The 27,352-nt window shown below is 45.6% G+C and overlaps 1 protein-coding gene across 5 annotated transcripts in view; it reads right to left on the reverse strand.

Moving 5' to 3' along the window:
* The window catches only part of GNB1L (G protein subunit beta 1 like), a 90,676-nt gene that overhangs the window by 5,817 nt on the left and 57,507 nt on the right, over positions 1-27,352 (reverse strand). For 4 of the 5 annotated variants that reach the window (XM_079957068.1, XM_079957071.1, XM_079957069.1 and 1 more), the window contains 3 exons: positions 24,763-24,925; positions 16,982-17,080; positions 7,723-7,938 (listed from right to left, as the gene is read on the reverse strand). In XM_079957068.1, coding sequence (XP_079813194.1) covers positions 7,723-7,938; positions 16,982-17,080; positions 24,763-24,925 — 478 coding nt within the window. The remainder of the gene's footprint in view (positions 1-7,722; positions 7,939-16,981; positions 17,081-24,762; positions 24,926-27,352) is intronic. The other variant, XM_079957072.1, reaches the window with a different exon arrangement.

The following is a 27,352-nucleotide window of genomic DNA, read 5'->3' on the forward strand; positions in this document are numbered from 1 at the left end:
ACAGCTTAGTCATGCTGGCCACATGACCCGGAAGCTGTACGCCGGCTCCCTTGGCCAATAAAGCGAGTTGAGCGCTGCAACCCCAGAGTTGTCCGGGACTGGACCTAATGGTTAGGGGTCCCTTTACCACACACTTATTTCTTGATAGTAGCTACAACATCCACTCCATTTTCTTGGGGTGGGAGGCGGGCTATGACTCTCCTCCTCCATCATATGTCTCTCCTCCTTTCATTCAATCAAAAGTTAATGAATTTCTGTATAAGCTGAGGAAGGACATAAAGTAAGTTCTTAGGTCCACATGGTGCTATTGTCAACGCATTTTTGGTGCCAGGCAAAAACCTCTCTCTTTCCCTCCCCAGGCATTGGACAGATTATGATGCTATGTTTTGCTGCTAAGGTTTTGTTTTTGTTTTTGGCTGATGTTTTACTGGAGCTGTTTGGTATAGATTTTTGTATAGTTTTTATTGCAATGCACTGTTCCCTCAATTTTATATTATGCCTTAAAGTTTTTAAAAATGCTGTAAGTTGTTTAGAGACTCTTTACATAGCAAGAGACTAATGAACTGAATATGAAAAAGTTAGATATTTAAACCATTATTTAAATGCCCTATTATTAGGGGTGTTGGTTTTTACTTACCTGGCATTTAATTTAATGTCAATTATTTATCTGGTGGATAAGGCAATTCTGATCTTTCATAGGTTTGGTTATGTAAATAGAGTTTTAGTACTTTTTTAAAAAGGTCTAAATATGTTTATATACATACAGTATATGTATAGTGTCAATGCATAATAATATAAAGTCTAAAATAACCAGACATACATGCAGTAAAAAAGCGAATAAATAACAGAAACAGATGTACTGTTTTAAAATGCTAAATTTCAGGGTATTAGGTCATATGCACTACCTTCAGTGCCCCTAGTTTATTATGAGCTATGATGTTTGGCTAGGGATAGATGGACCTTTCAGTTTCTCGACTTTTCCACTCTTAAATTCAGCTCTCCACATTTCCACATCAGTTTGCAATTTTTCTACAAGTAACAATGCCATCGTGAAAACTTGTCGGCGTATCAGAGCGAATCTGTCCTAGCAGAGACATTTCTGCAAAGCGATTTTCTCTAATGTAATGTGCTTTCATGCATGCTTTAACCGAGCATATGCAAAGTTTCCTACATGTAACTTGGCTGGAGATCTGCTTTGCACAATTTGGAGAAGTGAAAATTTCAAAGGAGGGCTGAGGTTTGGGTTTGTGCATTATTTCGGAAGCTGCAGATCAGAGGCAAGGTTCGCCTTCAAATGTGAAATGAATCGGTTTTCTCCTCCAGGTCTATGCTTGGCCTTCTGAGGAAGCCTCAAACCCATTATCCCTTCGTTACACTATCTCGGCCTAACCACTTTCCTTTGCGGCCTCCCCACCGCAGTGCCCGGCACAGATTCTGGACAGCCTCCTGGAGACAAGAGAGCCTTGTTTCACCAACTCTTCACCGGCACACTGGACCGGTGCCATTCCAAACGGGGCCGCTCTTGCGTCACGCCTTTGGACAGCCGGTTACCGAGCGAGGAGTCGCCAAAATGCATCGGGAGTAAAAATAACGTGCCACTGAGTGGCTTTCCAATCACCACCATTACCTCAGGGATGTGGAATGTCGAGGGGAAAAAAACCCATCTGGTTCGTATTATTAATCCAATAGGAAAGAGAGAGAGGGGAGGGGATAGGTGGAAATAACCTGATGTGAGTCTCTTAATGCTTTCGTTGGAGAGGCAGCAAGTAAAGATGGGGGAACGGCCTTGAATCAATGAATTGTAGAATTGTAGAAGTGGAAGGGACATTGAGGGTCATCCAGCCCAACCCCCTGCCATGGCAGGAATATTTTGCCCAACGTGGCGCTCGAACCCACAACCCTAAGATTAAGAGTCACATGCTCTACTGATTGAGCTGTCTCTCAGTCTAAGTGGGGAATGTTTCAGAACCAGCCTTGGCAAAAACGCCCAGAGTTCGCTCCAAGTAACAATAACAAATTCTATTATAATACTGATGACAAGCCCATTCTATAGTTGCTGATGCTGTGTGACTAGTGGGGCCTGCAATAAGAAGTTAGAGCCAGCTGCCTTATGCTGTGTGGATATATGTGTTATTGAAATTTCTGTGGTCTGGTCTTTGACCATAATATATCTTGATTGCTGCATCAGACCATCGGCTCAGCACTGTCTATGCTGACTGTCTTCAGCTGTTGTTGGACTACAACTCCCATCATCCCTAGCTAGCAGGACCAGTGGTTGGGGTGATGGGAGTTGTAGTCCAACAACAGCTGGAGGCCCAACCTTGAGAAACAATGGACTGCCCCATCACAGAATGGCTGTGTATGTGTACATGCATGGGAGGAGAACCGCATATCCAAATGTTAACTCAGCGTCGAAAAAGCTTTGCATGTAGGAAGCAAGGATATTATTATTATTATTATTATTATTATTATTATTATTATTATACCGCCCTATACCCAGAGGTCCAGGGTGGTTCACAGAAAAAATAAAAATATAAAAACACAAAATATATAATCAAAATAAAAACAACCCAATAGGCCAACCCAACAGTTTAATCTCACTGTAAACAAGTGGTACAGCGACAATAAAGTTTTTCTATTTCTATTCTATTCTATTCTATTCTATTCTATTCTATTCTATTCTATTCTATTCTATTTCAATAACAACAACCCCCCAAACAACCCCCCAAACCCCCCAACAACCCACATTTTAAATGGGCAAAGGATCAGGCTTTCTGTATGCTATCTTTCCACTTGCAGGGAGGCATCACATGGCAGACACAATCCCCCCCCCCCCGCATCTGCATTTTTTAAAGGGTTAAATGAGGTCTGAGGCCGCTGAACATCAGTGGAAATTGATCCCTTAATGTGCAGGATTAGAACTTAATTTGGATTAAAACCAACAACAGAGATAACTCTGAGGACTCTCTGCCTACTATGCAAATGACTCATCCCAGCTTTTCACATGTTCTACTTCTAAGCATCTGGGCGCCTCGTCTTTGGCCATCCAGCAACAGGAGTCCTGCCCCTAATTAAGTACGACTTAACCTCTTGGCATTGACCGGCTCTTTTGTCAATGTACAGATTACTCTGTGGCCATTACCATTTGCTGTCATTAGGCGACCTTGGCTACTCCGGGAGATGTCTTTAATGAAGGCAGCTGCTTCGTTGGAGTGGAACACTGTACACCCTGCCCTTTTGTAATAATACTCCCTTTCCCATTATAGACTGGAATGTCCAAAGAACAGAGACTTAATTTCAGAACGCTACGATCAAAATCCTGTTAGACCTTCATAGCAAATCTTCAATCATCCACTTGCTGGCGGCTGCACTATCAGTCACAGAACAAGGGCGGAAGGACCCCTCAAGGCTCTGTTTATTGCAACTTCCGACAAACTTATCAAATCTGTAAATGGCACCAAACTGGGAGGGTCAGCCAATGCCGCAGAAGACAGAATTGGGATTCAAGATGACCTTAACAGATGGAAAACTGGGCCAAAACTAACAAGATGAGTTTCAATGGGGACAAAGGTAAGGTTCTGCACTTAGACAGGAAGAACCAGCTGCACAAATGTAAGATGGGGGAAACACCTGGACTGCCAGCTATGCATGTGAGAAGGATCTAGGGGTCTTAGTAGATCACAAGCCTAGCACGATGCAGCAACAAAAAAGGCTCATGCTATTCTAGGCTGCATCGACAGAAGTATAGTGTCCAAATCAAGGGAAGTAATAGTATGACTCTATTCTGCCTTGGACAGATCACACCTGGAATACTGTGTCCGATTCTGGGAATCACAATTTAAGAAGGATGATGACCAGCTGAAGCACAGCCCAAATTATAAATGGTTCAGAAACCAAGTCTTATGAGAAATGGTTGAGGGAATTGGGCATCACCTTGCCAACAAAGGTCCGTATAGTTGAAGCTATGGTTTTCCCAGTAGTGAAGTATGGAAATGAGAGCTGGACCATAAAGAAGGCTGATTGCCGAAGAATTGATGCTTTTGAATTATGGTGCTGGAGGAGACTCTTGAGAGCCAGTGTGGTATAGTGGTTAAGAGTGGTAGACTCGTAATCTGGTGAACCGGGTTCGTGTCTCCGCTCCTCCACGTGCAGCTGCTGGGTGACCTTGGGCTACTCACACTTCTCTGAAGTCTCTCGGCCCCACTCACCTCACAGAGTGTTTGTTGTGGGGGAGGAAGGGAAAGGAGAATGTTAGCCACTTTGAGACTCCTTCAGGTAGTGATAAAGCGGGATATCAAATCCAAACTCTTCTTCTTCTTGAGAGTCCCATGGACTGCAAGAAGATCAAACCTCTCCATTCTGAAGGAAATCAGCCCTGGGTGCTCACTGGAAGGACAGATCCTGAAGCTGAGGCTCCAATACTTTGGCCACCTCATGAGAAGAGAAGACTCCCTGGAAAAGACGCTGATGTTGGGAAAGATTGAGGGCACAAGGAGAAGGGGAAGACAGAGGACGAGATGGCTGGAGAGTGTTCTTGAAGCTACTAACATGAGTTTGACCAAACTGCGGGAGGCAGTAGAAGGCAGGAGTGCCTGGTGTGCTCTGGTCCATGGGGTCACAAAGAGTTGGACACGACTAAACAACAGCAACGGCCTGGTAGACTAAAAGGAGATATGATAGCCATCTTCAAATATCTAAAGGGACAAAAAGGTGGGTTAGGATGAATGCTTAATTGCTCTCAGTAAGTTTACGATGCAATGTAATATCACAGTTGTGGACCTTTTTCTTTCTTTCTTTGTTAAGCTGATTGCAGGTATATTGTCCAAAGTGGAACACTAATGTTCCATCGATGGGAGACCAATGGCCTCTTGATACCTATGCCGGATTTCTGGGATGTGGGTCCCAGGGACAGAGAGAAGCAGAGAACGAGAGAGCTTGGGGAAGATATTCAATGCCCATTCTATCCTATAAAGTGCAGAAGGAAATTCTACCTTGAAAAACAGATTACTCATGTGCATAAATGTAGCATTGCGCATATGTTCTGTATTTTATTTATAACTCTTTTTAGTTGCCATTCTAGCCAGAGGCAACTCTCAAGTAATAAAAACCCAAGAAAAGTAATAATGAATACTTTTTTAAAAAATGCAATAAACCTTACACTTTAAAGAATAGAAAGCTATAAATGAGCAACACATCAGCACCTTGAGCAACATCTCACTCACCCCAAGTAAATGCTCCCCAAATCAGCCTCAGCTGGTGGCAGAAAGCATATAAGGTCCTGTCTGGACTACACCAGTGATTCCATAGTGATGTATGGAAGTGAGAGCTGGACAATAAAGAAGGCTGATCGCCGAAGAATTGATGCTTTTGAATTATGGTGCTGGAGGAGACTCTTGAGAGTCCCATGGACTGCAAGAAGATCAAACCTCTCCATTCTGAAGGAAATCAGCCCTGAGTGCTCACTGGAAGGACAGATTGTGAAGCTGAGGCTCCAGTACTTTGGCCACCTCATGAGAAGAGAAGACTCCCTGGAGAAGACCCTGATGTTGGGAAAGATGGAGGGCACAAGGAGAAGGGGGCGACAGAGGACGAGATGGTTGGATAGTGTTTTCGAGGTTACCAGCATGAGTCTGACCAAGCTGCGGGGGGCAGTGGAGGACAGGAGTGCCTGGCGTTCTCTGGTCCATGGGGTCACGAAGAGTCGGACACGACTAAACGACTAAACAACAACAACTGGACTACACCTTGGAAGTATTATACCACTCTAAAAAGTCATGGCTTCTCCCAAAGAACCCTGGGAAGTGGAGTCTGTTAAGGGCGCTGAGATTCGGTAGAAGGCCTCTCTTCCCTGATTCCCAGGGCAACAATACCCAGAATTCCCTGCGAGGTTGTGAAATCAGCCTGAGAAGACCAAGGGTGAGGAACTTCAGTTCTGTGGGCAGAATGTGGCTTTCAGGCCACACCCACTTTCCTATGGCCGCTCCCCTCACTACCCACCTGCTCCACATCTAGAGCGTTTTATGCCTGTAATGTGTCCTCTGACAATGCCTCTTCCTTGGTCTAGGCCAGCATTTCACAAACTTGGGTCTCCAGCTGTTTTGGGACTACAACTCCCACCATCCCTAGCTAACAGGGCCAGTGGTCAAGGATTATGGGAATGAATTGCAGTCCAAAAACAGTTGGAGACACAAGTTTGGGAAACGCTGGTCTAGGTGGTGGATAGAGAAGGGGACGTGTGTGCAATGAAGCCATCTTACTTCACCAGAGTAAATATGATTATTATTAATTTATTATTATTTCTACCCCGCCCATCTGGCTGGGTTTCCCCAGCCACTCTGGGCGGCTTCCAACAGAAGGTTAAAAATACATTAAAACATCAGTCATTAAAAACTTCCTTAAACAGGGCTGTCTTCAGATGTCTTCTAAATGTCATATAGTTGTTTATTTATTTGACATCTGGTGGGAGGGTGTTCCACAGGGCGGGCGCCACTACCAAGAAGGCCCTCTGCCTGGTTCCCTGTAACTTCGCTTCTCGCAGTGAGGGAACTGCCAGAAGGCCCTCGGAAGTGGGTCTCAGTGTCTGGGCTGAACAAAGGGGGTGGAGATGCTCCTTCAGGTATACAGGACTGAGGCCATTTACGGCTTTAAAGGTCAGCACCAACCCTTTGAATTGTGCTATTACATTAATTAAACGAAGATCATGGCCACTGGGCCCATCACCTCCTGGCAAATAGAAGGGGAAGAAATGGAGGCAGTGAGAGATTTTACTTTCTTGGGCTCCATGATCACTGCAAATGGTGACAGCAGCCACAAAATTAAAACACGCCTGCTTCTTGGGAGAAAAGCAATGACAAACCTAGACAGCATCTTAAAAAGCAGAGACATCACCCTGCCAACAAAGGTCTGTATAGTTAAAGCTATGGTTTCCCCAGTAGTGATGTATGGAAGTGAGAGCTGGACCATAAAGAAGGCTGATCGCCGAAGAATCAATACTTTTGAATTATGGTGCCGGAGGAGACTCTTGAGAGTCCCATGGACTGCAAGAAGATCAAACCTATCTATTCTTAAGGAAATCAGCCCTGAATGCTCACTAGAAGGACAGATCCTGAAGCTGAGGCTCCAATACTTTGGCCACCTCATGAGAAGAGAAAACTCCCTGGAAAAGACCCTGATGTTGGGAAAGATGGAGGGCACAAGGAGAAGGGGACGACAGAGGACGAGATGGTGGGACAGTGTTCTCGAAGCTACCAGCATGAGTTTGACCAAACTGCAGGAGGCAGTGGAAGACAGGAGTGCCTGGCGTGCTCTGGTCCATGGGGTCACGAAGAGTCGGACATGACTAAACGACTAAACAACATTACATTAAAAGCTTCAACTGCTTTGCCCCTGACTCCGTCCACCATCGACACGTGGCCCCCAAAATGCTGTCCAGAAAGGAATGTGGCCCCTGAGCTAAAACAGTTCCCCCACACTTGTGTTAAGACCTTAGTGGGGCCTGCATAAAAAACGAAAAGGACAGAGAAGAACCAACGACTTAACGGAAGTTGAAGAAGCGTCTCCATCTTCACCCAGCTTTCCCCCCAGATCATAACCAGCCTGTGATTAATTAGCTAGGGATTGGCAACAGCCCCACTTCATGACTAAATATTTTTTCAGTCTATCAAGCCGTTAGCGAAAAAACAGAACAAATGGCGCAGGGGGGGGGGGGGCAAAGGCACTGACCTCTAGGCTCTGCTGCTCATTGCAGCTCCAGCAGCAAAGCATCTTCTCAGACGAGGCCGAGACCCCCTTGGCCTTCTCAGAGTCAAAGTCAAGGCCCATGATTGGCTCCTGATGACATGCGAGTCGGCTCTGCATTCTCCCCATTGACAAATTCCACAGAACCACTGATCCATCTTCGTAGCCGACCAGAAGGGAAGGATGCAAACTGACCTTGGGCTGATAGGAAACACAGAACAGATGAGTGAAGTGGCCTGGCCAACTCCCCACCAGTTATTAGACCCAAACCCGACGAGTACCGTATTTTTTGCTCTATACGACTCACTTTTTCCCTCCTAAAAAGTAAGGGGAAATGTGTGTGTGTGTGTGTGTTATGGAGTGAATGAAGGCTGCACAGCTATCCCAGAAGCCAGAACAGCAAGAGGGATCGCTGCTCTCGCTCCTCAGCCATCCCTCTTGTTGTTCTGGCTTCTGAGATTCAGAATATTTTTTTTCTTGTTTTCCTCCTCCAAAAACTAGGAACGTCTTATGGTCTGGTGCGCCTTATAGAGCGAAAAATACGGTAAATGCAAGCAGGGCAGAGAACTCCAAAAGGCACTGTTAAAACAAGCTACAATACCCTCAACCTTGAATACCAACCGGGACTAACCTGGCATGTGTAGGCAACTAGTTTTTAAAAGAGGGGAAGGGCAATTGGAACACAGTTATCCTACCCTTAATTAAAATCTCATAATGCCGATTATTTCAAAAGCTTAATATGATGATTTAGTATAATCTTGGGTTGGGCCCTAATAAAAAAAGCCTGGTTGGAATGCAAATTGGCAGAGCCAAATTCCTTTCTCCTCTTGCCGAAGTGTGATGTCAAATATCTTCTCAACACTTCATCACCCCAAAATGCTTCTAGCGACACCTGCGTTCCGTATGGACCCCAATTATTTCCCACTCAATTCACAGCAAGTTAGCAAGTTCTGTTGGTGGTCCCTCCCCCATCGAAAAGCTCCTTATAATTTGAATTTTATTGGTCGTATATGGAAGAATTGGATCTGACTCAGATAAAGCATTTATGACATTATTCATCGATGGCAACTGCGACGTTAGTACAAAACAACAGAAAAGTAGGCAAAGTCGCAGGAATGATGGACAGGGAACTCAAATGCTGGGCCTTTAATTTAAAGCTGTTAAAACTATAAAGTTGGAAGAAGAATAAGGGAGAGAGAAGAAAAAGGCGTTAAAATGTCAAAACATGTTTTCCCTTGGAATCCTGGGAAGGATTCTGTTTTAGGGTTGGGTTAATTTAAGGAACAATTAAAGGATGTGTTGTGAGCTAATCTGAGGTTCTTTAAAGGTAAAAGTACCCCTGACCGTTAGGTCCAATCTATAGGCCGAGGGAGCTGGTGTTTGTCTGCTGACAGTTTTCCCGGGTCATGTGGCCAGCATGAATAAGCCGCTTCTGGCGAACCAGAGCAGTGCACGGAAACGCCGTTTACTTTCCCGCCGGAGTGGTACCTATTTATCTACTTGCACTTTGACGTGCTTTTGAACTGCTAGGTGGGCAGATGCTGGGACCGAACAATGGGAGCACACCCTGTCACAGGGATTTGAACCACCGACCTTCTTATTGGCAAGCCGTAGGCTCTGTGGTTTAGATCACAGCGCCACCTGCGTCCTTTAGTTACCATATTTTTCCATGTATAACACATCCCTGTGTATAAGACGCCCCCTATTCAAAAATAGGGGGCGTCTTATACACAGGGATGTGTATAAGAAAATGGGGGGAGATTGCCTAGAGTTGGTGAGCTTTTTTAGGGGGCGGGGTGGCCAAGAGTTGTTGAGCATTTTTAAGGGAGATTGCCGAAAATCGCTCACCCGCCTGGCATACGCTGCCACTCGCGGATTGCCACTTATTGTCTGTCCCCACACCAGGAGAAACAGCTAATCGCCCGCCCACTTGCCGCAGCCACAGCCAATCAACACCAGCCCTTGCCGCAGCCACCAATAACACACCCAATAACTGAGGACAATCTCACGGCAGCAACCAATCCCACATCCCCCCTATGTATAAGACGAACCCCAATTTTTAAGATAATTTCTTAAGGGAAAAAACCTCGCCTCTACATGGAAAAGTACGGTATGCATTTATGATGATAGCCAACCCAGCTTGCTGTCCTCTTCTTCTACCTGCAGCCCTCACCCTATGTACCTCAAAAGTTTTTATCTGGAAGGTCCTGTGCAGATTTTGAGGGTGTGTTAGGGAGAAGGAGAGGAATGGGGAGTCCAATTGCCCAAGTGAAAGTCCGTTTCGCTCTTGCAACAGAACATTCAAACTATAGTGTTTGCATTGTGATGTAACCCAATTTACATACCGCCTCATACATTTCTGAAAAATCATTCTAAGGTGTTTACACAAAATAACGTGAAATATTCACACTGGTAACACCAATAGACTTTAAAAACAAGTAGACATTTCAGAACACTGTGTAATGGATGGCGGGTGTTTATATCCTTCCAACCTTGAACCTATAAGTCTCTTGGCCCCCACAAGGGCTCTTCAAGATCCACTGCCCTTTCAACCTTTGAACATATAGATTATATAGGTAGGACAATCTCATTTGGATATCTATTTGGACATATGAATGGTTTCATAATAATAGATACGTTTGAGGATTGACGGATTGTTCAAACTGCTAATATGAGCTGGCATCCTTTTTTTCCTGTTATATTTTAAACATATTAAAACAAGCAAGCAAGCAGATGTAATAAAATCTTCAATATATATAAAATCAACAGTTTTGCAAAAAATTAAATAAACACCAGAGTTTTGAACAGGCCTTGGAAAAAGAGCAAAGAACGTGGCTGCTTAATATTAAATTTGTTCATATTTTCATATATGAGTTTGTATAAGTGCGGAATAAAGAATATGTATGCGGGTGGGGTTTTTTAAAAGCTCAAGTAAAGTGCTGTCCATGGTTACTATCTCCAATATCAAGGGAAACTATTTTCTTTCTCTCCCCCTCCCCCAAAAGGAAAAAACAAAAAATCTCCTGAACCCAAAGAGTTAACAGGTCTGAATCCCGCTGTAACCAATTGAGAGATATTTTGATTAATGATGTCACAGGCCAAAGGGCATGGCACTCTGGCCAGCCACCCAATTTATTTAAGTCTCTGAAATAACTCAAAGAAAGGAACGTTACTGGATTACGTGTCACACTTAAGGAAAATATTCATCATTGCACCGGCCGGTTGACGGATGGCCCCTGCAAATCGGAAGACTCACCATGTGAGCAAAAGGTTCAAAAGTCGTAATCAAAGCAAATTAAAAAAAACAATTGCCTGTTAACGCCAGCTATAGATTTTAAAGGAAAAAACACAAACCCACAAAGGCCCAAATACTTTCCGACAGAACGCAAAGATGCCCCACTTTCAGATCTGACCTCTTGCCAGATCTTTATGTTAATTAATTAATTAATTAGAGGTAGCTTTTGAAGAATTAAATGCTCAAGACAACCGTGCATTGACCCTCTCCCTCTCCCATTACTCCTTCAGACCAGTATCAAGACCCATGTTACAATACAGTGGTACCTCGGGTTACATACGCTTCAGGTTACAGACTCCGCTAACTCAGAAACAGTGCTTCGGGTTAAGAACTTTGCTTCAGGATCAGAACAGAAATCGTGCTCCGGCAGCACGGCAGCAGCAGGAGGAGGCCCCATTAACTAAAGTGGTGCTTCAGGTTAAGAACAGTTTCAGGTTAAGTATGGACCTCCGGAACGAATTAAGTACTTAACCCGAGGTACCACTGTACTAAAATTGTTTTAAGAATCCCTAGGTTAGCTACAATGGATGATCCTGCTGGTGAAAATAGCCTCTCAGCAGTCCTTCCTGTTAAAGCCTGCTTTGTGATCTATTCCTCTCCACTCTTTGTCATAAGGGGAAGATTTTTAACAATGCCGTAAGAATCCGGGTTGGATGATAATGGTGAAGGTCATGAGTTACATTTGTCCGTCGCTTTGTACAGAGGAAAAAAGTTTCGCGGCGACTTGGCAAGGTTAAAATGCAATGAATGAAAGCAATTCAGAGCCAGGAAAAAAAAATTAAAGGAAGGGGCAATACAAAATAGATAAAAGGTATGACTAAGGTCCTAACCTGCCCCACGAAACGATGAGCTCCACTGATGGAGGCAAATTCCTTATCAAAGGCCAGAGTAAAGGAAAACATTTTCGCCTGGTGCCTAAAGACTGAGGGGGCCAGTGATCCATGCGACAGTCACCTCCAGGCTTGACTACTGTAATTCACTCCACGTGGGGCTGCCCTTGAAATTGTCCCACAAACTCCAGTGGGTGCAGAATACTGCAGCGAGGCTCCTCATGGGGTCCCTGCCATGGGACCATATTCACCCAGTGCTTTACCAGTTGCACTGGCTCCCGGTGGAGTATAGGGTCAGGTTCAAGGTGCTGGTTTGGACCTTTAAAGCCCTTTGTGGCTTAGGGCCCTCGTATCTATGGGACCGTCTCTCCTGGTATGCCCCACACAGGACCTTAAGGTCCATGAATAACCATAGTTTAAAGGTCCCGGGCCCTAAGGAAGTCAGATTATCCTCCACCAGGGCCAGGGCCTTTTCAGTGATGGCTCCGACCTGGTGGAATGCTCTGTCCCATGAGACTAGGGCCCTTTAGGAGTTAACCTCCTTCCGTCGGGCCTGTAAGACAGAGCTATTCCGCCTGGCCTTTAATTTAAATTCAGCCTGATCTTTTATTTCCCTTCTCTTCCCTCCCCCTCCCCTTTTATGAAGATCACCTGCTCTGAGACCCCACAGCTAATTCTCCCCTGGCCTCCTCGCTGGCCCAAGTAGGACCAATTCAGCCACCATTTAATTGATTTTTGATTTTTATTGTTATTCATGTTTTTATACTGTATTTTATGCTGCTTTTATAATTAAGTTTTTTAAAGTGTTTTAAATTTGTTGTTGGGGACGCAGGTGGCGCTGTGGGTTAAAGCCTCAGCGCCTAGGACTTGCCGATCGAAAGGTCGGCGGTTCGAATCCCTGCGGCAGGGTGCGCTCCCGCTGCTCGGTCCCAGCGCCTGCCAACCTAGCAGTTCGAAAGCACCTCCGGGTGCAAGTAGATAAATAGGGACCGCTTACCAGCGGGAAGGTAAACGGCGTTTCCGTGTGCGGCTCTGGCTCTGGCTCTGGCCAGAGCAGCGATGTCACGCTGGCCACGTGACCCGGAAGTGTCTCCGGACAGCGCTGGCCCCTGGCCTCTTAAGTGAGATGGGCGCACAACCCCAGAGTCTGTCAAGACTGGCCCGTACGGGCAGGGGTACCTTTACCTTGTTAGCTGTCCTGAGCCCGGTTTTTGAACCAGGAAGTGCGGGGTATAAATAAATTTATTATTATTATTATTATTATTATTATTATTATTATTATTACTACTACTACTACTACTATTCCCGGGGAGAGCATTCCATAGATGGGGAACCACCACTGAAAAGGCCCGTTCTTATGTGGCCACCCTCTGCATCTCCCTTGGCTGGGCATCTGCCGAAAACTGCAGGGTATGGCTGGTTCATATGGGGAGGGTGGCCCCTGATCAGACCAAAGGCCTGCCTGATCTAGAATCCTGTATTCCAACCAGATACCTGTGGGAATCTCACAGGTAGCTCATGACAGCAAACAGCTCTCTCCTGCTGTTCCCCAGTGATGGGTATTCATAAGTATACTGGTTAGCTTGTTTTGGAAGGCATTCCCTGGCCTATTTTAATTTATGTGCCATTATTGGATTGTTGGTTTTTTGACTGCTATACAGTGGTACCTCAGGTTAAGTTCTTAATACGTTCCGGAGGTCTGTACTTAACCTGAAACTGTTCTTAACCTGAAGCAGCACTTTAGCTAATGGGGCCTCCCGCTGCCGCCGCGCTGCCAGAGCACGATTTCTGTTCTCATCCTGAAGCAAAGTTCTTAACCTGAAGCACTATTTCTGGGTAAGCGGAGTCTGTAACCTGAAGCGTATGTAACCTGAAGCGTATGTAACCCAAGGTACCACTGTATAGCAGTCTGTTTTGCTGTCTTTTCATGATGGTTGATGAATTGTACAGCAACTTGGGTGCCATTTTTTTTAAAAAAAACAACAGAGAATGTGAGCCGTATGTTTTATAAATTAAAAGCGCTGCTAGCTTTGGAAGAGTAGAAAGGAAGGTCCAAACAGCAGCTTGAGGTCGGATGGAACATTCCTCCTCCTTTGAAGTAATATGTCTTATAATCCGATGCGTATCCACTGGGCTCCTGCAAATCATAGCCAACTGAAAAGGGTTGAATCTGCAAACGCAAGGATTGTTTTCCCTTAATTTTCCCAGCAGGAAAGGTGCTATGTTGTGCAATGGTGAGCATTTTTTTTAAAAAAACACTAACAAGAATGCATGTAGAAACTGGAAATGCAGTAAGTACTTTATTATATAAACTCCATTAATGCATATTCCTGACAAGTTGACAGTGATTCTCCTTTGCTTGCTTCCTTCTTTCCTTCCTGGACAGGCTTCCAAATGAAATAGCAATAAACCTCTGTCTGTCTGTCTCTGCAGTTAAGTGTAACACTTCTGAATATTCTAATGTTCTATAACTACCACCTTGACTACAGCACCTTTTGATTTACATCCGAGCAGTCGATGAAGGCAGAAGCTGAAATGCTTTGCTATCAAAAAAAACAATCTGTTTTGTTACTCACTGTAATTCATTTACGATTTTTGTGATTACCTGTATTCTACCAGGATCTAGGACAAGGCTGTATGAAGTGCTATACAAAAGCTTTGACAACTTTTCTGTTGTGTGAACGTTTCTGTCTCTCTAGAAGACTAAATGTTATAGGCTTCCCTACCACTCTTCCTCTCTTTAGAGCACTGGAGGAAGTAAGTAAAACATGGACAGGGAATCTGTGGTCTTCCAGATGTTGTTGGACTGCAACTTCTAGCATCCTTGACCAAAGGTCATGCTAACTGGAGCTGCTGGGAGTTAGCAGTCTAGCAAAATTTTATTATTCCTGCATTGCAGGGGGTTGAACTAGATGAAAGGGGTCCCTTCCAACTTTACAATTCTTTGATTCTATGAAAATCTTGAAGGCCCACTCCCACTTTCATTTTTGACCAAACTGCGGTCAGAGGAACCCGCCCTCCGCTAAAGCTAGTTGGTTAAAGCAGGGTCCATCTGTATTTTGATATTCTGTTTTATTAAATCAGAGAGCGATAGAAGGAACCACAGTTCCTCAAGTTTGTAAACCACCAGGGCACTATGGTTGAGGCAAAACGGAAAGCATGAAGGTTTCACTCTCCTCCTCTTGTGTGCAAAGGAGGAGACAAAGCCCTCTGCAAATAATTCCCAATCATCTAAACCAGCTTTTCTCAACCTGTGGGTCTCCAGATGTTGTTGAACTACAACTCCTATCACCCCTAGCTAGCAAGGCCAGAGCTCAGGGATGATGGGAGTTGTAGTCCAACAACATCTGGGGACCCACAGGTTGAGAACCACTGATCTAAACTATTAGTTTAGACCAGTGTTTCCCAACCTTGTGCCTCCAGCTGTTTTTGGACTACAATTCCCATCATCCCTTGCCACTGGTCTTGCTAGTCAGGGATGATGGGAGTTGTAGTTCAAAAACAGCTGGAGGCACAAGGTTGGGAAACACGGGTTTAGACAACCATCAGCTGAGCCACCCAAGTAAATCCTCCATTAAATATAGGTGCTATGCTAAAAGTATGAACTGGGCCTTCATGTCTTCTACTGATATGACAAAGTGTGTGAACCTTAAAGGTAAAGGGACCCCTGACCGTTAGGTCCAGTTGTGGACAACTCGGGTTGCGGCACTCATCTCGCTTTATTGGCCGAAGGAACCTTAAGACTTCTCTAAATAAGGCCCAGCGGTATAATTACATTTGAACCCTCAAAATCAGTGTTGATGGGTGCCTAGTCCAACCCCACTTGCTTAGTGCAGGGGCTGAAGAGTGCCCAACACAGATGGCTAGCCAGGCTCCAGTCTTTCTTTAATTCCAAAGACAAAAGTCCACTCCAAACATATATTAACATATATTTCGGAAAGTTACAGTGGTGCCTCGCAAGACGAAAATAATCCGTTCCGCGAGTCTCTTCATCTTGCGGTTTTTTCGTCTTGCGAAGCATCCCTATTAGCGGCTTAGCGGCTTAGCGGCTTAGCGCTATTAGCGGCTATTAGCGGCTTAGAAAAAGGACGGGGAAAGGGAAAGAACTCACAAGACTCGCAAGACATTTTCGTCTTGCAAAGCAAGCCCATAGGGAAATTCGTCTTGCGAAGCGCCTCGAAAAACGGAAAACCCTTTTGTCTAGCGGGTTTTTCGTCTTGCGAGGCATTCGTCTTGCGGGGCACCACTGTATTTGCTATGCATTTGGACACCTCTTGACATATTGCAACTACATTTTGCATGATGTTTCCCAAGACCAAGGAACTTTTTTCCCTCCATGTGTGGATCCATTTTGTCTAGGTTTGGGATGCCGGATGCCACTTTGAGTCAAGATGGCGCACGGAACCTTTCAAAACGTCGTGATTTCAGCCAATTTTTGCGTGATGGTCCCCAAGATCCAAGAGCAGGTTTTCGTCTTGCGTTTGGGTACTAGGCACCATTTTGAATCAATATGGTTCAAAACCGATTTGAACCACTGATTTAAAAACCACACCGATTTTGTCATCGTTGTTTCTCAGAATCCCCAAGCAATGCTGAGTATGAGGCTGCTAGTACAGGATAATGTAAGCATTATACATAAATAAATATGTTTAACCTCTCCAAATCTGAAGAGGCAAGGTAGGTAGTAACATGGTTGGTTCACACCAGACTAGAGACAAGCAAATCAAAATACAGTCATGTTGATTAAAGCTCAAGTGTTTTATTAATGCCAGGCTATCAAATGCCTTGCCAAATCCAAGTTCCATGATCGTTATTTCCCCCCCTGGATACTTCAAAAAACCAAACTACCCGGGCTAAACTTTTCAGGGAGTATTTACAAAACTCGCAACCCACACCATCTGGTGAAATGTGGAAAGCTCCAGCGGTTATGTGAAGGATGTTCCTGTTTCCCTCCCACCCTTAATAGCATAATTAGTTGATTGCTTTTGACAATCAATCAAAAATAAATAAATAAATATAAAAACCTCAGAGTGAAGAATGATTCATGGGCTCCGTATATAGAGAAATGAATCACAGCGAGGGAAGCATTTTTGTAATTAGCAAGCTCCCGTTGGCTTACCTGCCACATCTTCAGACACATGGGCATGCCCAACTTGGCATCGGCCTCTGGCTTCAAGGTACAGACTAAAATCTTGGATGGCAGCTCCAAAACCCGAACCTGACATCAGGAAAACAAGTTTAGTTGGCCTGGCGCCAGACACAAGGATGAGTCTGCTAAGGGGATTTGCAAAAAAAGGTGGAGCAAGCTCTGTTGTTGCTCAGGGATGGTGGGAGAAAACAAATCAACCCGGAGGAAGCCCCAGAAATCATAACTGCTAGGAAAGGCCAAAGGAAGCTACCTTATACTGAGTCAGAATATCGCCCATCTAGTTCAGTACAGTGGTACCTCGGGTTACATACGCTTCAGGTTACAGACTCCGCTAACCCAGAAATAGTACCTCGGGTTAAGAACTTTGTTTCAGGATGAGAACAAAAATCGTACTCCGGTGGCGTGGCAGCAGCGGGAGACCCCATTAGCCAAAGTGGTGCTTCAGGTTAAGAACAGTTTCAGGTTAAGAACGGACCTCCGGAACGAATTAAGTACTTAACCTGAGGTACCACTGTACTGTCTACACGGGCTGACAGCAGTGGCGTAGCTAGCCGCTTGGGTGCCTGGTGCGGGGGCGTGTCCTGCAGTCAGGGGTGGTGCGATCTGTGCCCGTGGGGGGGGGGTGAGCCTCTCCGAAGCTTACAGCCTCTCCATCGATGCCCCCTCTGCTGTGGGGGGGGGGGCTAAGGGGGAGGTGGTAGGCAGACGCAACTTCCACGCTGCCATTTCAGGCAACATGGAATCTGCAGGCGCCTAAGCCACCACATCACTCCTAGAAAGTTTTGCGAGCCCAATTTTGTTAATTAAAAAACTAATTTTGTCATCCCACCCCCCTCAGTGATGACACCCAGGGCGGACCATACCCCCTTCCCCCTTCCTCCACCACTGGCTGGCAGAAGTTCTCCAGGGTTCCAGGAGACATGGGGGGTGTCCAACCTGGGTCCTTCTACATTCAGAGCACATCCACGAGATAAACTGTTTAGATTTCAAACAAACTCAAAAACAGGGCATCAGGAGCGCTTCAGCCCTGTTTTTGAGTTTCTGCCCTGTTTTGGAGTTTGTTTGAAACCTAAACAGCTTATCTTGTATTCCTTTGTAAGTTTTACTTAAAACCCTTTGGAAAGGCAGTACTAGAGTTTTTACAACCGAGTCCTCAATTTCTTATTACTACTGCTTGGTTCTCCTAAATAAAGGTAAAGGTAAAGGTACCCCTGCCCGTACGGGCCAGTCTTGACAGACTCTGGGGTTGTGCGCCCATCTCACTTAAGAGGCCAGGGGCCAGCGCTGTCCGGAGACACTTCCGGGTCACGTGGCCAGCGTGACATTGCTGTTCTGGCGAGCCAGAGCCGCACACGGAAACGCCGTTTACCTTCCCGCTGGTAAGCGGTCCCTATTTATCTACTTGCACTTTGACATGCTTTCGAACTGCTAGGTTGGCAGGCGCTGGGACCGAGCAGCGGGAGCGCACCCCGCCGCAGGGATTCGAACCGCCGACCTTTCGATCGGCAAGTCCTAGGCGCTGAGGCTTTAACCCACAGCACCACCTGCGTCCCTCTCCTAAATAGGGCTATGTTTAAAACTTGTCATTGAGGTTTTCATGAGGTTTTTTTGTAAACTCAGGGAAGCATTTCAGCCCTGCTGTTGAGTTTGCTGGAAATTATTTAAAATCATTTAAGGTTTATAATGTTTTCTTAAATAGGGCTATGTTTAAAACTTGACATTGAGGTTTTTATACCTTTTTTGTAAACTCAAGGAAGCGTTTCTGCCCTGCTCTTGAGTTTGTTTGATAGCACTTAAAATCATTTAAGGTTTATAAATGTATTTATTTCCTTCTGAGGAAACTGATTAGTCCAGTGAAATGAGTTTTGTAGCCGGCATCTCGATAAGTCTTTGTTTAATTCTAGGTTAATTTTCCCTTAATTTTTTTTTATTTAATTCAATTCTATAGTCGATTACTTCTCGTTTCAGGGATTTTCACGGTAATTCTTTCGTTTTGTGTAATTTCTTGGTTCCGTGACTGTATTTTTCACTGGTTTGAAAAGTTATTGGCTGTCAGGTACTTGGATAAAAAGTTTTCTCTGAACGTCAGGGAAAGGTACCTGAGTTTCATTGCTGAATCATAGATTCATAGAATTGCAGAGTTGGAAAGGGACCCTGAGGATTATCTCGTCCAACCCCCCATGTAATGCAGGAATATGCAGCCATCCCACTGTTAGCCCACAGATGGAAGGAAGATAAAGTACCCTCAAGAGAAGAATGGCTGATAAAGATGATGGGCTATGCCGAAATGGTGAAAATGACCAGGAAGATGAGAGATCAAGAAGATAACAAATTTAATAAAGAATGGAGAAAATTTATAAGTTACTTAAAAGAACACTGTAAACAACTAAAAACACTGGCAGGATTTTTTTTTTTTAAAAAAAAAACCACACTTGCAATGTAAAGAGAACTATGGTGAGAACTGAGTGTTAAGAAAATATGGAGATTATATGATGCCATTGGAAAAGAATAATTATGGAAACCATGGAGGGCTGGAGGGAAGTCCAGGGATTCAAAGAATCCTATGTGTATGACTTATTTGTGAAGCTAACTGTTAAAATTAAAAGTCAATAAAAATAAAAATAATAAAAAAGGAATACGCAGCCGTCCCATGCGGGGATCGAACCTGCAACTTTGGCATTATCAGCACCACGCTCTAGCCAACTGAACTGCTGCCCTATGTCCATTTAGATCTGTACAGTTTTGAACCTGCTTGCATTCCCCTTTTGCAGTAATAGCTGTGTCAAAATTAAGAGCGGAGCAGCCTGGTCCCATAGGCATGCAGTGCAGAAATAGTTCTCGCTCTGTTCGGTGGGGACGACTCCCAAAGGCAGGACATGGGATTGTAAAGGTAAAGGTAAAGGTAAAGGTAAAGGTAAAGGGACCCCTGACCATTAGGTCCAGTCGTGACCGACTCTGGGGTTGCGGTGCTCATCTCGCTTTATTGGCCAGTGGAGCCGGCGTACAGCTTCTGGGTCATGTGGCCAGCATGACTAAGCCGCTTCTGGCAAACCAGAACAGCGCACGGAAACGCCGTTTACCTTCCCGCCGGAGCGGTACCTATTATGTACTGCACTTTGACGTGCTTTCAAACTGCTAGGTGGGCAGGAGCTGGGACCGAGCAATGGGAGCTCACCCCGTCATGGGGATTTGAACTGCTGACCTTCCGATCAGCAAGTCCTAGGCTCTGTGGTTTAACCCACAGCGCCACCCACATCCCACATGGGATTGTAGCCTCCACCAAAATTCAGCAATAGAGCCCATGCTAGTTGGATTTCCCCAATGGCAAAAGAGAAGAGATCGAAGCTCAGTAGCGGAACACAGGAATTGCATGCAGAAAGTCCCAGCTTTCCAGCTAAGACTGGGGAAAGGTCACTGTCCTGATAACCCAGTGACCTACTGTCCGGTGTAGAACAAATGCAGTGCCCTCTAGATGTTTCTGGATTACAAATCCCTTCATCCTTGACTGCTGGCCATGTCGGCTTGGGCCGATGCAGTCCAACCAGATACAGAGGACTCCATTGTAGACTATCCCTGGTGTGAGCAGCACCGAGTTAGATGGAGCAATGGTATAAGGCAGCTTTCTCTGTAGCATCCTGGGCCAATAGCAGAAGCCCCAAGAGCATGCAGTGCTCCATGGAGCCAACTTCTTTAGATGTTCCTCCTACCCCTTCTCTCCCCTTGATCTTCTTCCCTCTTCCTGTATGAATCATTTCCATGGCAAACCATTTGCATGAAACTCATTCAGGGCACATTAAGACTCTCGGCATTCAGAAGGGCCAGAAGGTAGCCTTACCAGCACGACGAGTTGTATTCAGTACACAACACTTACAATTTACTGGCACTCTCATGCTGAAGACCTGGGAGGAAAAATCAAAGGGGGCCAAGCTGCTTTGAGAGCACATGCTCTGCTTTGAGCAGTCTGTGGTATAAATCGCAAGAGCCCAAGAGGTGGAAGGCACAACGACGTCAATGATTTACTGCTGAACGAGAAAGAGAGAGCTACCAGGGTTTTAGAAACCTCCAGAGGGGCGCCACTGAGGCTCCCAGACTGTACACAAATGCGCGTTGGGGGGTGTGCCAAACTAGGCCTGATCCAGGTGAAACGAAGCCTAGTTTCGCCCCTGCGAACCAGTAGGAAGCTCAGTTCGCCATGTTCCACTGAAATGAACAGGGCTTGCTCAAAGCTCTTGCTAGGGCGCCCACAATTTCAATAGCGTTCCCAACGAAGTGTGCCTCCAATTTATTAAACCATCTCAGGAGCGTACATAGCACTGAGAAAATCGGGGCATTTGCGGAGGGAGGAGAAGGTACTGTTAGTGCTCTAACTAGGGGAAGGCAGCTGTCTAACTTGCTGTCCAGTCCTATTCACATTGACTTGGAAGTCAATCCCACCAAGAAATGTAGGAAGGTGCCTCTTACTTGGTCCATTGATCTCAGCATCGTCCTCAAAAGGGGTGGGGAACCTGTGGTCCTCCATATGTTGGCATTGGCCATGCTGGACAGCTTTTGTGTGCAAAACACATGCTTTACAGCTGAGCTTTGGTTCCTTCATCGCACACAAAGCAGCCTTATTTTGAGTCATTGGTCTCTATAAAGGTAAAGGGACCCCTGACCATTAGGTCCAGTCGTGACCGACTTTGGGGTTGCGGCGCTCATCTCGCTTTACTGGCCGAGGGAGCCGGCGTACAGCTTCTGGGTCATGTGGCCAGCAGGACTAAGCCGCTTCTGGCGAACCAGAGCAGTGCACGGAAACGCCGTTTACCTTCCCGCCAGAGCGGTACCTATTTATCTACTTGCACTTTGACGTGCTTTCGAACTGCTAGGTTGGTAGGAGCAGGGACCGAGCAACGGGAGCTCACCCCGTCATGGGAATTCGAACTGCCGACCTTCTGATCAGCAAGCCCTAGGCTCAGTGGTTTAACCCACAGCGCAGGCCAGCACTATGTCTTTATTTAGTTATTCATTTTATATTCCACCTTTCTCCCAGTGAAAAACTCAATGCATCTCACAACACAAACCAGCGCAACTAAAAATTCACTCTCTGCCCCCGTTAAATAAGTAACCTTGCATTTAAAATAGCACTGAAATCACTTTAAACCGTCATAACAGCCAGTGACTGTTGGAACAAAAACATCTCTTTGCCTGCTAGCAAAAGGAAAGCAGAGTGGGGGACCAGGCAAGCCTTGAGTGGGAATATATACCATTATCTGGGAGCAGCCACCTAGAAGGCCCTGTCTTGTGTCTCACCAAATACCTAAGAGGCCACAAGTTTGCTACTTGCTCTTATTGCCTGCCATGGTAGCTTCCCAGGAAAGTGTGCAGAGGAAAGCAGCCAGAGCATCCTTTCTCATTTTAAAGGGCAGTAAAGAGCTAGGAGCGCTTGCGTTCCTAAGGATTCTTTGCATTTCTCAGCATAGAGCAGAACCATGCACATTTACTCAGGAGGAAGTCCCTCTGAGTTCCATAGGCCTTGCTCACAAGCAAGTGTGTTCAGGTTTGCCGTCCCAGTGCCAAGCTTAAACAAGTTGTGAAAGAGGTTTCCCAACTTCCTTCAGTTGAAAACAGCTACAGGCATGTGTGTGTATCTGAGATAATTTGGATTGGGGCAATGGCCCTTTCTCCCCACCCCCGACTCAAAAGCACATGCTTCCAAAAGTGCAACTTGCCCAGTATGGTACCTGCAGGTTTCCTCCCCATGAGGCATGGAACAGATTCAGGAGGGCAATTTAAATGGTGTGTTAACCTCCCCCCAGTTCACACTTTTCCCACTTCAACTCCATCACTGCGGACGGTCCGGGAATCAGCGTGTTTTTACATGAGTAGAATGTGTACTTTTATTTAAAATGCATCTCTGGGTTATTTGTGGGGCCTGCCTAGTGTTTTTACATGAGTAGAATATGTGCTTTTATTTAATATGCATCTCTGGGGCATAGGAATTCGTTCATTCCCCCCCAAAAATATAGTCCGGCCCCCCGCAAGGTCTGAGGGACAGTGCACCGGCTCCCTGCTGAAAAAGTTTGCTGACCCCTGGCCTAGATCATGGATGGTGAATCTTTCAGATTCTGTTGAGCTCCAACTCCCCTCACCTCTGCCCATTGTCCATGGTGGTTGGAGCTGAAGGAACCAAGAGCCCAACAACATATGGTAGGCCACATGCTTCCCCATCCACGATCTAGGCAGGGAAGGAAATATTTCTGCAGCTTAATATCTGTTGCATTCATCGCTGCTCAGGAAAGAGAAAGCAAGACCTGAGGGTTGTTGGCTGCTATTGCTGAAGACCAAAAGGCAGCGAGTTTGGGGCACTCCCTGCAGCATGCAAAAGGGTTAAGTGCTAGAATGGAAGACCCAAGAAGCAGCCTGCAATGGTTGCCACCGAGCCTCAGAAATAAATCCCGGGTCTCATGTATTTTGTCGACTGTAGCTGAAACCAGAAGATGTTCCGGGCTGATCTTCTCTCCTTCGTTTTTGTGCTTACTAGGAGAGTTTTGTCTTTGCCTGAGGCTAATAGTGTTCCTGGGTGGCTATAGGTGGCCACAAGAAAACACACCCTTCTCCTTTTGCACATTTATAATACTTTTTAGCATGTTTCTGGCAAATTGGCAAGAGAAGTGCATGTAACTCATAATTGGTGATTTAAATGCAATCAGGAACAAATAAATGTCTGTTCAGGTCTTATTATTCATAGATGGAATCTGCTTCAAGACAAAATTACCCCCTTTGGGTCCCGGCCAAGCATAAACACATATTAAGTCTTCATGTTAATCATAAGCCTCAAAAGTACTTTGGCTCATGGTGTTACCTGTTTGAGGATAGAATATATATATATATATATATATATATATATATATGGAGCTTACACATGAATTTTGTGGAATTTTTGACTTGGGCACTTAAAAAAATAATCTGGCAAGCCCGTGACTGCAAAGCCAAGCCCACCCTCTTGGGGAAGAGATTATAGCTCAAAACAGAACAACTGCTTTGAATGTAGAAGGTGGCCCTGGCATTTCCAGATAGAAGGATTCTTCCTGAGAACGAGGGGAATTTACTGCCAGTCAGGATCACCATCCCAGATCCCATAGAGCACACATAAAGGTCATCAGCCACACATTTCCAAACATCAGCTAAAGCCAGGCTTGGAATATTCCATTAGTGGCATTCAAGCACCATGGTATTCTTAGCAGATCTCATTAGCTAACACAAAGAATTCATTGCGCCTCCTTCTGAGAAAAGTTATTTTACATAGATAATGAACATTTCCACATTTTCGATCATCCAACCCATGGAAAAACTAGAGCATGCCAAATATTGTTCATGTTCCACCTAGCATCTCAAAGACCACCTCCTTCCCTACAGACCCTCTTGGGTGTTAAGACAGACCAAGGGAGCACTCTCGGTTGCTCTGTTGCCCGTGGAAATTTGAGTGGGAGAAGGCCTGGGCAGTCTCTATGATGTGGAAGTCTCTCCCCAAAGAGATGCAACTGGCTCCTTCACTCTATGGACATTGCCATTGGCCTTTCCCAGCCAGGATGTATATTTTTTAGGGCCTATTCCGAAGTAGGGTCTTTTAAAATGGATTTTAATGTTGTTTTATATTATGGTAATCTGTTCCAGAACCTTATGATAAAGTAAAGGTAAAGGGACCCCTGACCATTAGGTCCAGTCGTGACCGACTCTGGGGTTGCGGTGTGTGGCAAAAATACATTACCTACCTCTTCCAGGCCTTTCCATGGCATGGCTAGTAGCCACCGTCTCTCTTCAACCTCCAAGAGGGAGCATTTGCAGAACCCAATATTCTCCGTGGAAACAGAGTCTGTGACAGCACTCCTTCCTTCGGCCAAGTCCCACAGGCAGATGTTTTGGTCACGGCCCTGGCTTTTACAATCAGAAACATTCTTTGTCATACGGCAGAATTTGCAGATTCTGAGCGTCTCTTTGCCAAGCAGCTTCAACATGGATCAACAGAGCTCCATGCCAATACGTATCTAACACTCCTGTATACCCAGCCCTCGCATAAGCCACCTGAGCTGTCAACTTCCTGGCTACCGAGAGGAGGGAAGCTGGTCTCTGTTTCCTTTATTTGCCCGTCAAATTAAAGAAAACAACACACGTCACATTAATATCACTGTTGCATGCTCACTACTAATCTAGCGTGTTTTGAGCTCAAGCCTCCAGGCCCAGGAGCCATGAATGTATGAAGCTGTTGTATCCTGAATTGGGCTATCGGTCTAACTAGTCTAATGTTAAAGGAAAGGCTGAAGCAGTTGGGTATGTCCGGTCTGCAGAAGGGGAGACCTGGATGGGATGGCAACGAACGTAATAGCACTCATCAAATATCTAATCTGCAGTACAGGCCCTTCAGATATAGAAGGCACCAAACATCCTTGGGTTTAGCTCTATGGTGCCATGAGTCCCAGGAAGAAATCATGGTGGGAATTGCCAGAGCACGAAGCGGAATGGAGTGAGTGTGGGGAACTGGAAGAACTAGATTCTGGGAAGGGGCCCAGTGGGCTGAGAGGTACGGAACCAGATCCTCCAGCATCACCTGTGTGCCTAGTTTTTGTTGTTGTTATTTATTGCAGAAATGGAAATCAGTACAATCATACCTCGGATTACAGACACTTTGGGCTGCGCACCGCACCGAACCCGGAAGTACTGGAACGGGTTACTTTCGGGTTTCGGCGCTTGCGCATGCGCAGAAGTGCTAAATCACGACCCGCGCTTGGGTTGCGGATGCTGCGGACTGCAAACGTGATTCCTGCATGGATCACGTTCACAACCCAAGCGCCCACTGTAGTTAAAATCAGTGCAGCTTTCCAAAAGTCAGCCTGCCATCTCGATTCAAAATGGCACCCACCTGTATCCAAACATAGATGAGAACCTGCTCCTTGTTTCTCAGAACAAATTAATTACGACACCTCAAGATGCATACGGAACAAGCAACTTTCCGAAACAGGTAAGAGCTTTTGTTCTATTACATATATATCCCGCCTTTCTTCCATTATGGAACACAATGTGGTGCACATGTGGCTCCAAGCACTTACCACACCTAGACCTGCTTAGCTTCAACAAGGCAGCTGCTAAATTTACCTCAGGCCCGGCCCAGCCCATCCACAATGAAGCAGCCGAAGCATCGGTGCCCATTTCCAGTGAGATTCGCTGAAATCTCGTGAGATATCGTAGAGTACACGAAATCTCATGAGATTTTGGTGAGATCTTGCCAGAAATTGGCACGAATGCCAGCAGCCGCGGGGTGGGAAGTGCAGCAGCAGCAGAGAGGGTGGCAATTTCCATTTCGCCTCAAGCTTTGAAACGGGATGAGCCGCCCCTGCTTCAGGCCACAGGGGAAACAAATTTGCAAGAAGTCTGGATGGCTTTCCCCTGTTCCAGCCAAAAGAACATTGCCGCCTGTCAGTTTTGGATGAAAGGTGGAAGTACATAAAATGCACCAGCTCCCCCCACTCACAAAAATCTAATATATACATTTTGGAAAGTTATTTGCTGTGCATTGGGGCACCTCTTAAGATATTGTAACTAGGTTTTGCACGATGATATCTGAGATCAACAAGCACGTTTTTGACCATGTCTGGATACAAGTGGACACTGTTTTGCATCAAGATGGCGGACTAAACCTTTCACAATAGCACTGATTTTTTTGTTTCTTAGAATCCCAGAGCCACGGGTATGAAGCTGCTAGTAAACGACAACAATGACACGCCACAGACAAAGATAGTATTAATAACTGCAACAAACAAAACATTTGCATTGTGTTTCTACGATGTAATTTGAAAATAAACAACTATATTGATCTGCAGTACAATTAGCATTACAGAAGACAGATGAGATACTTAAAATTATGAGAACCAAACCTCATATGAAGTACAGTAATAGTCACTTTGAAATGTGGGTGTTAAGATGGACTCAGAAGTCCATCAACACAAGTGAGGTTTCTCAGGTATCCTGACCGAATTGCTTCTTCAACCAACCCCAGCTAGGTGCAGAGTCCAACCTATACAGACATTCTCTTATGGAGATCGAGAATTAAGGAACACTACCCAGAAATAAAGGGACGCAGGTGGCGCTGTGGGTTAAAGCCTCAGCGCCTAGGGCTTGCCGATCGAAAGGTCGGCGGTTCGAACCCCTGCGGCGGGGTGCGCTCCCGCTGCTCGGTCCCAGTGCCTGCCAACCTAGCAGTTCGAAAGCACCTCCGGGTGCAAGTAGATAAATAGGGACCGCTTACCAGCGGGAAGGTAAACGGCGTTTCCGTGTGCGGCTCTGGCTCTGGCCAGAGCAGCGATGTCA

Source organism: Podarcis cretensis (genome assembly GCF_951804945.1).
Source record: "Podarcis cretensis genome assembly, chromosome: 16".
Lineage (NCBI taxonomy): Eukaryota > Metazoa > Chordata > Lepidosauria > Squamata > Lacertidae > Podarcis > Podarcis cretensis.